The sequence below is a fragment of the Eimeria maxima genome, genomic scaffold, assembly GCF_000499605.1.
Source record: "Eimeria maxima Weybridge genomic scaffold, Emw_scaff80, whole genome shotgun sequence".
In the NCBI taxonomy this organism is placed as follows: domain Eukaryota; phylum Apicomplexa; class Conoidasida; order Eucoccidiorida; family Eimeriidae; genus Eimeria; species Eimeria maxima.
In genome coordinates, this window is record NW_013563984.1 from 1 (window position 1) to 15217 (window position 15217).

The window sequence follows — 15217 nt, forward strand, 5'->3', positions numbered from 1 at the left end:
TATATATAATATATATATATATATAATTTTTTCATTAGAAAGTTCTTTCTTTAAATTGTTTGGCTTTATACGACGAATATAATGAGCCCCCGATGACTGTACAGTACTTTAACGTGCACTACCGTACTCTTTTTGCCACCAGTAGCTTCTCCATCTCCTTCCAGAGCTTCCACGGACCTAATCAACTCTTCAACAAGTCGGGCATTCTCAACCCCAGCAGATTCGAGCTTCTTTTTCTTCCCGGAGGCTGCTACTGCCCATTCAACACATTCATCAAGAGTTAGCTGTCGCCGAATTTCACCTCCTATGTGGGCAGCGACGCAGCGTTTTCCACTGCATATTGGTCCCAGGACTATTGCACTTTGCCTGAACATGCTCGCACTAGTGCATTCAGGTGATATCAGGCACCTTCCGCCTCACGAAGGGCTAATTTTACTGAGACAGAAGAAATCACAAAGCGGCGTGCTGGAGAAAAGTATTAACAGGTTTGCTGTGGTTTTGCAGACGTAGATGGCCAGCCAACTACTAAGGTGTTCGTGACTCGTATGCTGCGGGCTTCTCAACTTGACCTGCAGGGCGGGAGAACTCTGTAGGGAAACTCCTGGGGGCCTTCATCAGCGGATTCACCGCTGCTGCTTTCTACTACTTGTTGGTCATAGACGTTTTGAGGTTCATTCGGAACGTTTTGCATTTTTCCTCGTGCGCTGTTTGGAACCTCAGCTTTTACAAAACCTCCCTCACACTCTGTAGCAAGGGAGACGTCAACAACTGTTTTTCGCAGAGCAGCCTTGCGTACTCTAGACCAACAAGCTTTTCCCGGGGATCTGAACACAAGCGAGCAATGTATGGCAACTCCAAAATGGCTCCCATCACGAATAGTCTTGCCGAGAAGATGTGACGGCACTCCTGTCAATAAGGAGCTCCACCTGGCTTCACAATATGTTACCAAGGGCATTTGGTTGCTCTGGAACAGAAATGGGTGTCAACAAATAAAGCTGTCTAAGCCACATTTTGGAGGGAAAACGCCATGAAGGACTTGGCAATGGGATAGTATGCGCCGGGTGAACCACAAATCGTTCCAGGTCGAAACTAGAAGCTAACGTTTTTTCCTCTGCCCGTTGTGCAAATTACCTGACAGGCAGCAGTGCCATGCCTGACTCATCGAAGCCGTCGTAATCGCGAAGCAGAGCATTCGTTTGTTTGTACTGGTCGTCGAATTCAAGGGAATATATTTCACAAGGTTCATCAGAATTATTGCGGACTATTACATCTTGCCGCAAAACATGTGAGGGAAGGCTGTAACCCATGTCCACGTACGAGGGGACAAATTCCAACCGAGGAAGCTTAGGTGCCCCCGTTGCCATTATGCATTTCCACTTGGGGTTGTCCTCAATACAAAATATCAGTCGGGCGCATATTTCCCTTTCCGCTTTTTCTGGGAAAAACTGAATTTTTAAGTCAATCCATTCTCCTGTAGAGGCAACGCAGTCGGCTTCATTCGACTCAGGGAGCATACTCTTTCCGCTCCCGAAAGTTCGGCAAGGCGTCGCGCCCAAGTCCATCTAGGTGTCGACTCTGGCAGCTGAGTAATGCGAAACTAGACTGTAATTTCTGTGGCACGTGTAGGTGCACGCTCACCTGGTTCAACAACCGACTGCCGAGGTTCTATAATAAAACACCTGAGAGCATCGCGTTGCGCTTTGTCACCTTTGTCAACAAGACCTCTGTAACGCCACTGAGCAGGGACGCTCTTCTCATTGCGCAGCCGTAGGGTCAGAGTTTTACATAGCCCTGAAAACACAGGTTCATCAAGCGCCCTCTAGCTGGATGCAACAGCAGCATACCCCGCCATAAATGGCTGCTGCAGTCCACTCGGTACAAGTGCTGGTGTGGCAGATATCCAGTGTCAGATCCATGGATGGTTGGATATCTGCTGCAGTGTAATCATGTATTTGCACTGTTGTGGAAGTGAAATTTCTCGGCAATAAGCCCGAAAAGGGAGAAGGAAACAAGCGTGTGCCTGCACGGATCTGTCCCCGTCTGTGTAGAAATAAGCGTATTCTTGTTCCTCAGACTCTCCCTACCCCTTTTGATGCTGCCAAATTCTAGTGTGTCTGTGTAGAAGTGGAGGTCAGGAACAACAAATTTCCCTCTGAGAGTGATCTGGTAGCTCAGACTGCCAGAAACAAAGGCTGTAACGAGAACATTTGCATCTCCCTCCTTCTCTTGCTTGGCTGTTACTGTGATTGTCGTTTGTTCGTTCGGGTGCAGACGGTTAATCACATCAGGTTCTACATGAAACCCAGTCCCTTGTAGATCCTGCAGAAATGTACTGGAATAGAAGGCGAAATTGTTAATTGGCGACAGCAATGATTATCAAAACCATTTGAAGTGTGCCAATCATAGCTAGCAAACGATCGATAATTTTGTAAGTCCCGTGTGTAGCTTTATAAGGCAACTTTTCAAGTATTCTCCAGCCGGTAGCTAACTTGTTTATCCTTCACCGCACGCCCTTACCGACCTTCTTATTTATCTTTACTCCAAAGATCTGGGAAGACGCATTGCGCAGTTGCACTATTTTCGTTCGTGACTGGCCCACAACAACACTCCCAAAATCAAGAACGTATTTGCCAGGGGTTGCAATAAATGCTGTTTCCTCTCCAGGGAGTCGCCAGTTGGCAAAGCATGCTGACTGCGCACAGTGCAAGGTAGGATGAGCACCGGAGAATTGCCGCATTCGCAATATCTGCGGATCGTCGCACTGTAGGTAAAATGCTGTCTGAATCTCTCTTCTAGTTGCATGCCTCGTCACCATTTATTTGTCCCCACATATTCGCTTTTTCCCCTCCACTGTAATGTAGACCTTACAGAGAAGGATGAGCTGGAGGAGTGCCTAAAAGGCTCCTTCTCATCTTTCCCACTGCTTATTCGGTTCATTGTATCTCCGGTACACTGTTCCGAGGCATAGCTGGACGCTGACGTTGCAGCCTTGAACGATACGCATATCAACGTTGACAAGCCATGCGTATCTCGGTAGAAGGTTGGATTTGGACAGGCTAACCCCGTAGAGGCCTGTAATATCTAACAGTCAGTGGAATAGTTGCAACGCTATCGAAGTAAAACCTACTACATTGTACTGTTCCAGCATAATGCTGCAAAGTTTTTGCCGATCCACCTCCGCTGCTTGCTGCCAAACAGCTGAAGCAGTTCCACTCTCAGTGGACGAGCCCACAACTCCTTCACATCCCACGGTCGCACATTCGAGTACACGCAGTTGAGGCTATATCTAGCTTGAATTTGCATTTGCCCATATGCCATCTGAGATTGGAAATCCCTTCATGAGAAGCCCTATGACCGCGACAACCTTTTATGCCGTACCAACTCAAAACGGTCGATCAACTGTCTGAAAGCTAATATCACTTACCTTGGTCTGACTCTTCCCAACTGCCATCTTCAGCTACCCGCGGGAGACCAATGAGAAGACAGCGGTATGTTCCCCTCCCTCGAAGCGTGACAGCAATCGGGTCGCAGTGGTCGACTTCCACGAAAATCTGTTCAGTAACCTCCGCCGGCAATCCTGGAATACGAAGTGCAAAGGCAGCTTAAGAAGGTACTTCTGCACGCACAGCCTGATTCAGTTACCTTCAGCCTAGCAAGGAGAATCGAGGTATACCAGTCATGAAAGTGATATCTAGCTTGAACTTCTCGTGTGCTCTTATGAGTCCTTTTCTTTTCGAAACCTCCACGGCCCATGGCCTAGACACTCTTTCCAAGTCGACGGCGAAGCTGAGGTCAACGAAGCCGCCATTGGCCAAGATGACTTCGGCGGTGACCGGCTTGAGGTATGGCAGCTCCCCAAAGTCGAATTCTGTCTGGCTGACCTTCAGTCGTGGAGACGATGCTCGACCTATCGTGTGGCACGGAAGCACTGCAAAAGATTATCTATCCCGGAGAGGGCAAGCATAGTTAGACTCAACCACCTTGCAGCCCTCAAATGGAGTGGGCTTATCCCTCTATTCTTAAATGACTATTACGACTTGCCTACCTATTAGGCGCACTGGGTATTCAGGTCCTTGGCTGATGCTGCATAAGGCTACAGCGGACGCTTCACTGTTAGGCACTCCCCAAAAGCGTACATAGACAGTTTCCAAAGCTCCTGGTTCAATTACTCCCGTAAAAGGCGCAAAGTCAAAGATTTTGTGAATTGGTATGGCAGAGCCTTCTGAGTTCATGGTTTCACTATTCTCAGCGCCTGAAATAACGTGGCATTTGAGTGGCATTTGATTAATAAACATGCCACTGAGTTGCCGGTGAGGTTTGACGCATGCGAGGTATTCTGCCTCGGACCCAATGGTGTATCGGGTTGAATAATGTGAGTATGTACTTTTGAGGTCTTTGACTGAGTAAGCATCTGTTAAAAACCAGCTGTAAGTCACCGGGACGCAGCCAACGTTTCGCATGCGAAGCGGAATCCTCTTCGTAGTTTCATTTACAATGAAACCAAAGTCCAAACTGGTTGTTTCGAGCTCAACATTCGGAAATTCTGTTTCCCCTTCTAGTGGCATCACATCTACTCTTGGATGTTCTTTGAAGCTTACTTCCAGTGAGCCTCTGATTGACAGAAATTTGCACACGTGCAACCAGTAAGTAATGCAGTGCACTCCTCTTAAGAGCCAATACCTTGTGCCTTAGACTCCCAAGATGTTGTATTACTGCGAATTTCGAAAAGTGCCCTAGTACACCTACTTGCTTGACGTGCCATGGCTCACTTTGTCTTGGAGGAATGACGACCGTTGTAGAGGGTATTGAAAAGTACACTAACTTGCAACGCTTCTTGAGGGCCCAGGGAAAATGATTTGGGCTCTACATCGAAAGGAGGCGTTGCCTTCGCTTTGCATCTAAGGGTGATGGGTGACGAATTGCTCAAAAGAACAGGTTCCCGCAGAAGTTCAGTTTCATTTTCCATTCGCCACACGTGCCTCGTAAAGAATAACAGATGCCCGCAGCAAGAAAGTCTAGGTAGCACCCATTTCCCCGTTCAGCAATTTTGTCTCCTTGCGCAATGTAATATATGTCAATGTAATGTATTAATTGCAAGGGAAGCAATCGTATTTGTGGCTTTCCTAGTGCTGGGTCTTACTTAAAGGCCAGAGAAGAAGGTGTGGCGACAAGACTAGGGGTGAAAAAGTCTGCAGTGGCGAGTGTTCTAGCGATGCGCACTGGCGTAGTCCCAGGACCGAAAGACTCCTGGCAGATTATAACTTGGGAGGCTCTGCCTGGTAACGTGCTCAAGGCTTCAATTACCACCTGTGCAAGTTTAAAAGAGGTGTACCCCAAAGGTTGCTTGTGTGTTAGGTTTGCTGTTGAGAACTGCGTTGAACTACACAAGAGTTAGACGAGAATATCCCACCTCCATTGAGCTGTCTGGACCCAGTAGAAACTCATTCGGCTGGACTTTGAATGGCTGTGCGTCGTTGGCCTGTCGTGAGTATGTACTTCTTGATCCATCCAGAAAGTGGATTTGACGTGGGCGGCTACCCCTGTTCAAGAGCTTAAAGGTTCTGCGTTTTGGGTTGCTAGTACATACTTGCTGAAAATCAGTACATGACCCAAATTCCTCCAGTACAACAGGAGAACCCACAGCCTGAATACTCCAGCGTTCGCATTATTAGGCACGTGTGCCTGCTTCTCAGCATCTTGACACCCCGTGCAAACCCCCTTGTAGGACAATATGCAGGAATATCACGAAGTCAATACCCTTACCTTTCCTCTCAAATGAACCACGACACTTTGCCCATCAATAGCAGAGACGACCAACTGTCCAGTGGAGGCAACTGCTTCAAGGAAAGTGGCGATTACGTGGACTGACACTGAAGCCCCTCCGTCCAAAATCATTTCGGAGTTCTGCACCGTGAAATATCCATGTCTGCTTCGAACGAAACAGTGAATCAATGCTGGAATCGGTGAAATATTGGTTAGCTCAACTTGCTGCGCCACTTCATCAAGGCATTTGATCTGCAAACAAACCGTCGTAGCACAGTGTGCCACCGCGCGGCAGAAGTTTCTCCTTAACAGTACAGTTGAAACAGTCCCCAATAGTGGGCCCACAGACAAAGTTTCAGCAGCCCGTTGCAGGCTCACGGGGAGCCAAACGTAAGGTAGCTTGGTTGCATACCTTCCCCCAATGCAGTTCTTTCGGTTCAATTTTGAGCTTAGGACCCGAAGCACAAGCAGATACGTCCAGCTGAAAGGGATTGTCCAAGCCGGCTATGTTTACCCAGCAAGTGAAATGCACGTCACCGGGAGCTAACGGGCGGAGGGTGATTGAAACGGCGACAGCCGAAAGTGGAGATACCAAGCCCTCTGACGGCAATACCTCAGCACCAACATTATCACCACCCTGTTTCAAAGGCCGCAGCACACTAGTTCCCGAATGTAATTTTGCATTTGAAGCCTGCGTCTCTTCAATCATAGTCTTGGCGGCATAGTGCATTTGATGGAACCGTGCATGAACACCAGCTAGTGGAGGTGTCAACTGCTACATTCTCACGCCTGACCTCCAGGGTGACGGAAAATTGGGCAGAAAGTCTTGACGTATTTCTGATAGTGAATGCCTTCCTTGCAATTGTGTTTATGAACACGTCGTCGAATACAAGAGTGTCTTCTGGCTCCAATGCAACTTGGGGAGTCTTGCTGGAACCCCGAAGGGGCAAAATGAAATATCTGTCAATTAGCCCCGGAAGGCCAAAGGCAATCTCTTCTATGTATGCCTGCGCTTTAGACGGACAAAGGAAGACGTCCACCTTTTCGGAGGCACCAGCGGGAATGGCCAGAACACCAGGGTTGACCTTGATATCAGCATATGTATCATCTAATCGCTTCAAAACCTTTACTTCGACCGTTTGCGGGGCATCGCTGGTGTTCGTTAGTCGAACGGAGCGCACTTCTTCGAACCCAAAAGGAATCACTCCGAAGTTAATTGACGAAACATCAAATTCAATATGGGGAGGAATTGCTCTGCCCTGCACCCACAATTCAGTTGCAGCATGTACACAGTTGAAGTTCACATGCAAAATGTTACTATTTGCAAAACAATATTAGACGGAAGAGCATCCTAGTGGTCTACTCCATATACGCTGCAGTATTTTGGGATTTCAGCTTCCGTCAGCGGTTCCAACTCCGTGATGTATACCTTAAGTTTTAGCACAATATCTTCTGGAGACGCTTCGATCGCCCACAGCGCAGTGGCTTCAAACTCTCCCACAAATGCTGGCCTAAACGACGCCTGCACTCGTTCAGCCTTGTTAATGCAAATGCATCCACTGCTTGGGCTGAAATTTACCTCTGTGCCTGGAGGGAAAGCATCGGCGAGAGGCTTCACGGAGTATGATGCAGCGATGTCACCCTGCCCGCCGCAGCACATCGAATCCCGATTGAGGTTTGTTTTCTGCCGCCAATTCTCCGTCTAGGCCGCTGGAGTAGACGTGCGTTCGGGTAATGCACGTACTGTATTCACAATTTCCACATCAAGCATCTTTTCCGTGTACACGACTACGTCGCCGAAGTCTAGTTCTGCTTTCGTGAATTTGACTTGCGGCCCTGTACCCGTTCCATAAAGTTGCAGCTTTAGGCCCATTTCCCTGTTCTCCACACAGCAAATTTGCACACCGTCAGCAGTCTGATAATATGCAGAAAATGAGTCCGAAGAATCGTGTAGTGTTAAACTCTGGGTGAAGAGGGACTTTGGAGCCTATAACGTATCTAGGCTACTGTCCCAATATAAGGTGGTGTGATTGCAGTGGCCAATTATGCATTTACACATGCATTGCTTAGCTTCCTGGACTACTGCTGGCCATGAAAGGTAGCATGAATAACCAAAGAAGTCACCTTCCAGCAATGTTCAAGATGGCTGTAGAATTGTAGCAGGTTGCTTGTATTGGAGCAAACTCAATGCGGATACTTTGCTTGGACTTAGCCCAAACTCTTCCATGTGCCGGTTTAATAGAATAGCAGCCAGAGGAAATCAACTCAAGGTGATGCTCCGATTCGTGTTTGAGGTCGCTAGGCGATCCAAAAGACCAACAGAAAGGCAAGTGCTCGCTTGAGTCATTTTCAATGCAAACAGTTTTCTCGCACATCAGGTTGACGAACGTCGTGTCGAACTTTAGGAAGGAAGTTGAGAGGGTGACAGCAGCTTCTCCTACGGTCCCCTGTAACGATTTCGCTTCCACGCGGCCCTGGAAAAACATGTATGCTCGTGGATGCTCAAGCCTGAAACTGTGAACCTAATGTGTCAGCAAACCTTCAGAAAGCATTAGTATAAAGCATGCTAAATTGCAAAATTCGAAGCGGTTTCGTACGTGCAAAAAGATTCATTTCACTCGCGACATTGCACACCTTTCAAACTAGGTGCAACTAACTGCAAAATTGGAATATCACCTCGCAGTTTAGAGCAGCTTACATCATCATATTTGATTTCCATTTGAGTATCAAAAGTCCCGCACCGAGATGATTCTATTGCAAAGACTACCTATTGGAACAGTAATTCACTGCAGCATGTTGACGATATATGTTATATAGATATATTACATCGCACAGCTAGTAGTCTGCCTGCGGTCATCTTATACCGATTGGTAGACTGGACCACCTCAGAGTTAACGTGCATTTAGTCGGTACTTGCCTGCTGTGACCTTCCAACAGGCAGCAGAAAGGAGTCCGGCTGTACGTCGAATGGAGGGGGCACTACTAATGTTACAATGGAAGCCAAGTTGCCATTATTGGACAACAATACTGCCTTTTCCTTTCGTTTCCCTACGATAGCTCCATCCAAAGAAACCGTTGGAGGGAGGCTTACGGAGCACAAGCCCTGGAATGCCCGCAAGGGGACCAAAAACGTTTCCCGCTAAGTTGCATAGCGCATGCAAACAGGCCAGTCGTCAGGAATGTATGTTATTGAAAAGCACCTCGAGATATATAATTGCAAAGGTTAGGCCTAGTGAAAATGCATGACTTTAAAATCAGTGCATTGCTCCTTGGGAAGTACACAGAGCACATTACTGAGTCTGCACGTATGTTTTGAGCCGACAATAGGGAAGGTATATTATGTACCTCGGTCTCAATATGCAAGTCGTAGGAATAAGTCCTTTTGTCGCCAGGTCGAAACTTTACCTGCAGGCGGTAAGCGAGTTTGCTATGCATGCAAAGTATTTCCACTTTTTTAATCGATGCAAGCGTCTACTCTACTCTTCTAATGGCACTGTGATGAAGCATTCTCTGGTTTTGTGGTTTTCCGGCTCACTATGAAACTTGCGCTCATTCCCGGGGCAACCTGAGTATCATTCGAGCAACCACATTTGCTTCACAGCACATCTTACAGGAGGCAGAGTAGCTTTGTGCATCTGCGAATGAGGGCAGCACGAATTCAGTCTCCACCGTAGCTGGACAAACGTACTGTGGCAAATTCAATGAAGACCTAATTGGAATCATCCTGTTGTAAATAATTATAGTTTGAGTATCTAGTGTGCGTAAGGATTATTAGACTCATTTTGTGCCAAGATCATTCCATTTCGCCCCCCCAATGAACACTTTTCATGAGCAGACTTGGTTAGCTCCAGCACCGACATTTGCAGTGTTGACCAAAAATAGATCCCCTAGATATGTGCGTTAATTTGGTTTGTGAATTGGTAAAATGACTTCTTACTGCTGTAGAAGCCTGGTTCCCCTTAATGCTGGTCACGGAAAAGTTAGCCGAGTCGGGAGTGATGACATGTACTCGGCGAGAGAAACGGTCTTTGTTCCTTCAAACAGCACAGCACGATTGCCCGTAGCCCTTGAAGGACGGGGGGCAAACTCATTCATTCATAATGTTTAAAAACCACTTTTCCCAACAAACGAAGATACTGGTATGACACGGTGTAACCACGCCAACCTGAGTTTGAATTGGGCTTGATAAACCTCGGCAGACTCAAATCCCACAAAAAAAACAGCTGGAGGAACTGCTTCAAATAATGCTGTTCCACAGGGAACGGCAGAGTCTCCGACAAGATCGCTCTTAGCAGCCAAAGCAACGACCTTCTGGAAAATTGGCCTTAACGATGGTAACGATGGTAGCAGCGAGCGAAATATTTTGATTGATGCATTTGTATCATTCTTGCCACCCGCCAGCCTTGAATTCAACTGCAGCTCACGAAGCACCGGGAAAGCAAACAAACTTACCCTCAATGAGAATAGCTACCTCAAAGTTCCTGCTCCGTTTATTATGCTGCCACTATTAAATTATAGTGGTACTTGTGAAGTATCGCGCTTACGGCCAGCTGAATGAGGTTCGCAGGGTGAGTTTCTGTGATAGTTCTACAGTCCGTTCCAGCCCTGTTTCGATCTCGCACATTATGGCTTGCAGCCGCTTGCAGCACGCAAGTATCATTTCGTTGATTCGAATTTGCATCTGCTGACGACAGACCACCACGTTTTATGATCCCCTTCGCTGTTTCCATTGTCTTTGAGGCGTTAGGAGAGCAATTCATCATGGCGACTTTAAGTCGTGACGCTCTTCGCCCGTGGGTAACAAAGTCCTACGGTTAGCGCATTTTGCCCCCTTGCCGGGCTTCGTTGGCCAAAATTCCGTACCAAATTTGACTCTTGCACAGAACAGCCAAATTCGCAACGAGGAGTGTTTTGTGCTTCTGCTGTCGTTGGCGGCACCAGCAGATCGGCTCAACTACTTTCCAAGCGCCTATACAGTTTCGAGGGCAACTACCGAGCCAAGACGGAATCCGTCGTGGATTCTACTGGTGTATGCACTTCTGTCGATACTTCAGATATGAAGAAGGTTAATATGACCTTAACCCTTATCAGGATATTTTGATCCAAGCACTACGTATGGTCAAACTGGTGTAACAGGCTTCTGACAACGAAGCACAGTTTCCCGCCCTTACAGATACCCTCAACCAGGCAGAGGTCACCTCATCGCCCCGCAGCGAAGCCCCTCTATGTCCAGGGGGAAAACCATCAAATTTTTAAATGGAACGAAAAGACCTCGGCGGATGGAGAGTAGAGTGAATGGCTCTCGAGTGGAAGCTGGAAGCCTGTGCCTCCACCACAGTGAGCCGTTGTTATCGCATGCGATGTGGTGATGCCTGTAAAGCAAGGAATTCTTCCTGCTCCTGCACTCATTCTTCGGTGAATTCAGCGGTATTCTCCACAATCAATGCAGAAAAGCTCTGCAGACCGACTTTCGGGGGGTGTGCAGAACTGGACTGTGCCGGCGAACTGTTTTCCACATGAATCGTCTGGCGTCCAAAATGCCAATGATAATGCCTTGCCTGGTGTATCAAAAACAATAAAAAGTTATTCAAGGATTTTTCGGTATTGATAGTGTCAATACACATCCCCCGTGGGGAAATATTGGGTACCCCAAGCGCAGGTGACCATGGGTGCTACGTAGTGACGAAACCAACGCTTTGCTAGGAAGAGAAATTAACGAGTGTTCCATCAGATGGAGCCTCTAAAACTGAAGGTCGAAGTAAACACCAATTATGCTTACTGTGAAGGGGAAAAGTACAGTGTCGCTCTTTGCTATTTGTACGCTCAACGTAGACGGGAGGTTTCAGACTGTAGACGGGCACTATGCTTTCGAAACCTCTCTATGCAGTGCAATGTGCAGTGCAAGAGCATTTCACATAGCAAGCATTATGGTAAGTATTTGATATGCAGCGTCTCCCTGGGACTACGCCCCCTAGCACGACAGGTCAGAAGAGACTGCCCGGCTCTTGGAAGCCCCGAGTGCAATCGCGGACGCATGAACAGAACAGGTACTCTATGTGAGCAAGCCTGCACTAGAAGCCTTTAAGTGTAGAAGCCTCTAGTATAAGCTTATGCACGTAGATTCTAGGTACATCGCATAGAATAGTAGATCCCGCATGGAACAGTTGTTTGGTGTGCGTGGTGTTGCACCCTATTTACAGGAATCCCAGATACTACCAGTTCTCTAATTGAGATGATGTGTACGAACGTAAAGCAAGGAAAAGAACAATCAAGTCAAATTCGGTCGGTGAATAACCAAGGTTTGCAGGTTTACGTTCCCTGCTCCATAGGGCATGCAAAGTTACCCACAGTGCCTGTGGAGAGAAATAGAATACTTGCTCTCCTATCCGCATCAGAACGCTTCTGACTGCACAGGCAGACAGTCACCCCATACATCGGAAGTGCTGCTGACCCTGAATATCTAACGCAAAATGGATATCAGTCACTCAGAGCTCGTGGGGTCAAGGTGCGTCGTACCGCTGAAGGAATGCACCACAAGAGAGAGCTCCAGAATCTTGCCGAATCCTGACCACTGCCTCCTTAGGGGAACTCTGCGAACTCGGGAAGCTTGACATGGCAGAGCAAATGAGCGAAAGGGACTTGAGTAAACGTAGCGCAAGATACATGGCACCTGCAGTGCGCTGCACGAGGGTGCCGCTGGATACGCTTATCCTCTCCTCGTGTGTTAACCATGATCTTTGATATCTATCTGAAAGGGTTGCCAGTGGCACCTGGAAGCCCTGCAGTAGTGACCTAAAACAGGCTGCCACTATACTGTTGCGTATTTTCCTTGTCGGCGCTTGTATCTACACAATGTGGAATATAGCAGTTGCGATGAAATCCCACCTCCTGAAACTCGCAGTCTAACACCATCCAAAAAGTCCCAAGCTACTTTGGGCGAGCGCATCTAAGGAGGAGATGCCGTCAACCGTTCTGGTCAGTCTCCTGAACTCCAGTTGTGTCAGTACTATTCACCCCGTTGTTCAGCCCAAAGTTGTGCTTTTACGTCTTCTCTGCATGGGCATGATGAATGTACGACGAAAGGAGAGCTTTCCAGGGGTGTATCTCATGCTGTGCATTTACTTCTACGCGGATTCTCACATGTTCAAGCTCACGGTGAGTGCCCCTGAGCAATGAAGGGCGCTCCCTGCTCTTCCTGCAGCACTAATCGTGGAATCAAAGAAATTCTAAGCTAGCAGCCTGGCCCCAGCCATATGAACGGCACAAAGCCACTGTGCTGTTGCACTGCCACCAATTTACTGTCGTTGATTCCACCACAATGCCCCGGGCTGGTAGTGGAAAGCACCAACTCGGTTCACGCCCGAGTAGAGGCACACGTCCATTTGGCACTTCGCGTACGATTGCAAAGGCAATGCACCAAAGGAAGATGAAGAAAGTTGCGCTCGATCATGTTCTCGCCGGCCGCGTAAAGTTTACCAAGTTCAACTGTAGGAGTCCAATGATGACCCCAAACAGCCCTGAACAATAAGTGAAACATTCACACACACTGCCTCGAAAAGGAGTCGTTCAGTATGCGATGTGCCTGGAAGGAAACTAGGCAGCCAGGAGCCAAAAGAGCAGATCTACCAGTCCTCACGAATTCAAAAAGAATGAATGGATGGCAACAGCAATACTTTAGAAACAAATATTTAAGTGGCACACCCCCGTTACATCTGCAGCTTACAACAAACCTCACGCTGCTTTGCTAATGCAACATGAATAATGCAAGTGTCCGTACCAAGTGCCGATGCAAAAATCTCCACTATGAGCATCTTGACGAATATTTCTGGCCTCTGAGCATCACCTAAGGCGGCTCCGCTGCCTGCCACACCCACCGAGATCCTGAGGTAAGCAGAGGTGCAGGAATGAAAAAGGAACCTTGAGCGATTGCAGCCCGCACCGGTTGCATACAAATATTACTAGTCCTGCACCCATGTAATGCATGATGCGCACGAGCTGCTGCTAATTCAGTTGACAACCAGTTGATGCCAACATCAATTGCCATACGCACCCGGAGAAAACATTGGAAAGTCCAACAGTAAGCCCTGTAGCCAAAAGACCCCATCCAGCTGCAATGGCATCAGCCTGCCACTTCTACAGTTGCACCCACAGAAACATCCCGAAGTGCACACATGCGATGAGAGTCACTTGCTGCACGTAGGGGGCCACCAAGCATACATCTCCTGCCCTAAAGTCCCGGAAGGCAAAATATGAAAGCACCATATCTATGCAATGCACGTTTGTCTCACTCATAGGACCACCCTACAACACTAGCTTGGCTGGGCCTGCCTACTTCAATCTTGGTGGGGTGCATCATGCTCTGTATGAAATCCGGAGGGACGCCATCAAGCTTGCCTGAACACAACCAGTGGAAGTAGTCATTCCTAATGAAAGACAGGGTGGAAAAAATAACGGGAAAATTACGATGCTCGTACTGAGTGGAGTGGCACTTCGTGTGAAAACATCATAATAGTAGAGCAAATCGACTTTTACGAGCTTACTCGCAATCAAGATAGCAATAATAACACCGTAGATGGCGGTTGCCTCGCAAAAGATTACGGACACCAAGTTCTTCGAGCGTATCCTAGGGGACTTCACAGCTGCGCCCAGCAGACTGCTGCCGGTGATGAATATCCCCCTGAAGGCGAAAGCGCACAGGAAAGGTACGCCGTAGCCATATAAGTACCATGCCAATTGTATGTCGAAACCCCCGCATATACAACAGCAACAGCAGCCTCCCTGACACGGCGTAGGTGGTTTGTTTACCATGCAGCACCGATAGCCGAAAGACCCAGTGCGAGAGCAACTCCTACTGCGCCCCATGCCACTGGAGGTATATCACGGATAACGTCGCCCCAGCTGGTGTAGGGCAGCGCAGCACTCTGCTGTGACATCCTTTAGCACAGGTGTGGATTCGCCTGTTGATTTGTGTAGCTTCAGCAGGGTGAGTGGAGCAGCGGGGATGTCGAGGGCCTGAAGTACGACGATCACGAAATGCCTTAAGTATGTAGAGGATATTAAGCGGGGCAACAAAATGATAACTGGTTGTGCATGAATAACCTTCAAACCGTTCACAGGGTGGAATGCAACCTAGGCCGCCGAAGGCCTCCTGGCGACAGACGGTCCGATGTTCCCGATCATATATATGCCAGTTTCCATGGAACCAAACAGATCATAAATGTGTTTACTATGGTATCAAGGCGGGTAAGTGAAAATTCGAGTTAGACCTATGGCTGCCACCGCACCGAGTGGCACGCATGCAATGCACATGGGTTTGAGCAGCCAATGCCAATTGGCTTTTGCTGCATCTTTGTGATGGACTTACATCAAATACACTCTTTACAAGTTTTTTTCTTGTATTCAGGACTTCAAATGACTGAGGAAGTTATGCGATGGACGTGTAGTCAGGAATCAG

General features: G+C 47.9%; 2 protein-coding genes across 2 annotated transcripts; both read right to left on the reverse strand.

The window, feature by feature from the left end:
* Positions 1 to 127: 127 nt before the first annotated feature.
* Positions 128 to 8249, reverse strand: EMWEY_00011370 (hypothetical protein, conserved; the record flags this gene model as incomplete). Its single annotated transcript, XM_013478977.1, has 17 exons — positions 128 to 301; positions 742 to 824; positions 1132 to 1471; positions 1639 to 1791; positions 2085 to 2291; positions 2518 to 2692; positions 3128 to 3237; positions 3425 to 3577; positions 3674 to 3907; positions 4046 to 4611; positions 5141 to 5307; positions 5764 to 6015; positions 6176 to 6400; positions 6558 to 7022; positions 7193 to 7405; positions 7508 to 7640; positions 7888 to 8249. Coding segments are annotated over 17 exons (4012 nt in total), but the record flags the coding sequence as incomplete, so codon positions are not given.
* Positions 8250 to 13209: 4960 nt separating this feature from the next.
* Positions 13210 to 14696, reverse strand: EMWEY_00011380 (vacuolar ATP synthase 22 kDa proteolipid subunit, putative; the record flags this gene model as incomplete). Its single annotated transcript, XM_013478978.1, has 6 exons — positions 13210 to 13280; positions 13541 to 13644; positions 13814 to 13896; positions 14096 to 14157; positions 14304 to 14440; positions 14569 to 14696. The coding sequence occupies 6 exons, from the start codon at positions 14694 to 14696 to the stop codon at positions 13210 to 13212; spliced, it is 585 nt and encodes a 194-aa protein (XP_013334432.1).
* Positions 14697 to 15217: the final 521 nt, after the last annotated feature.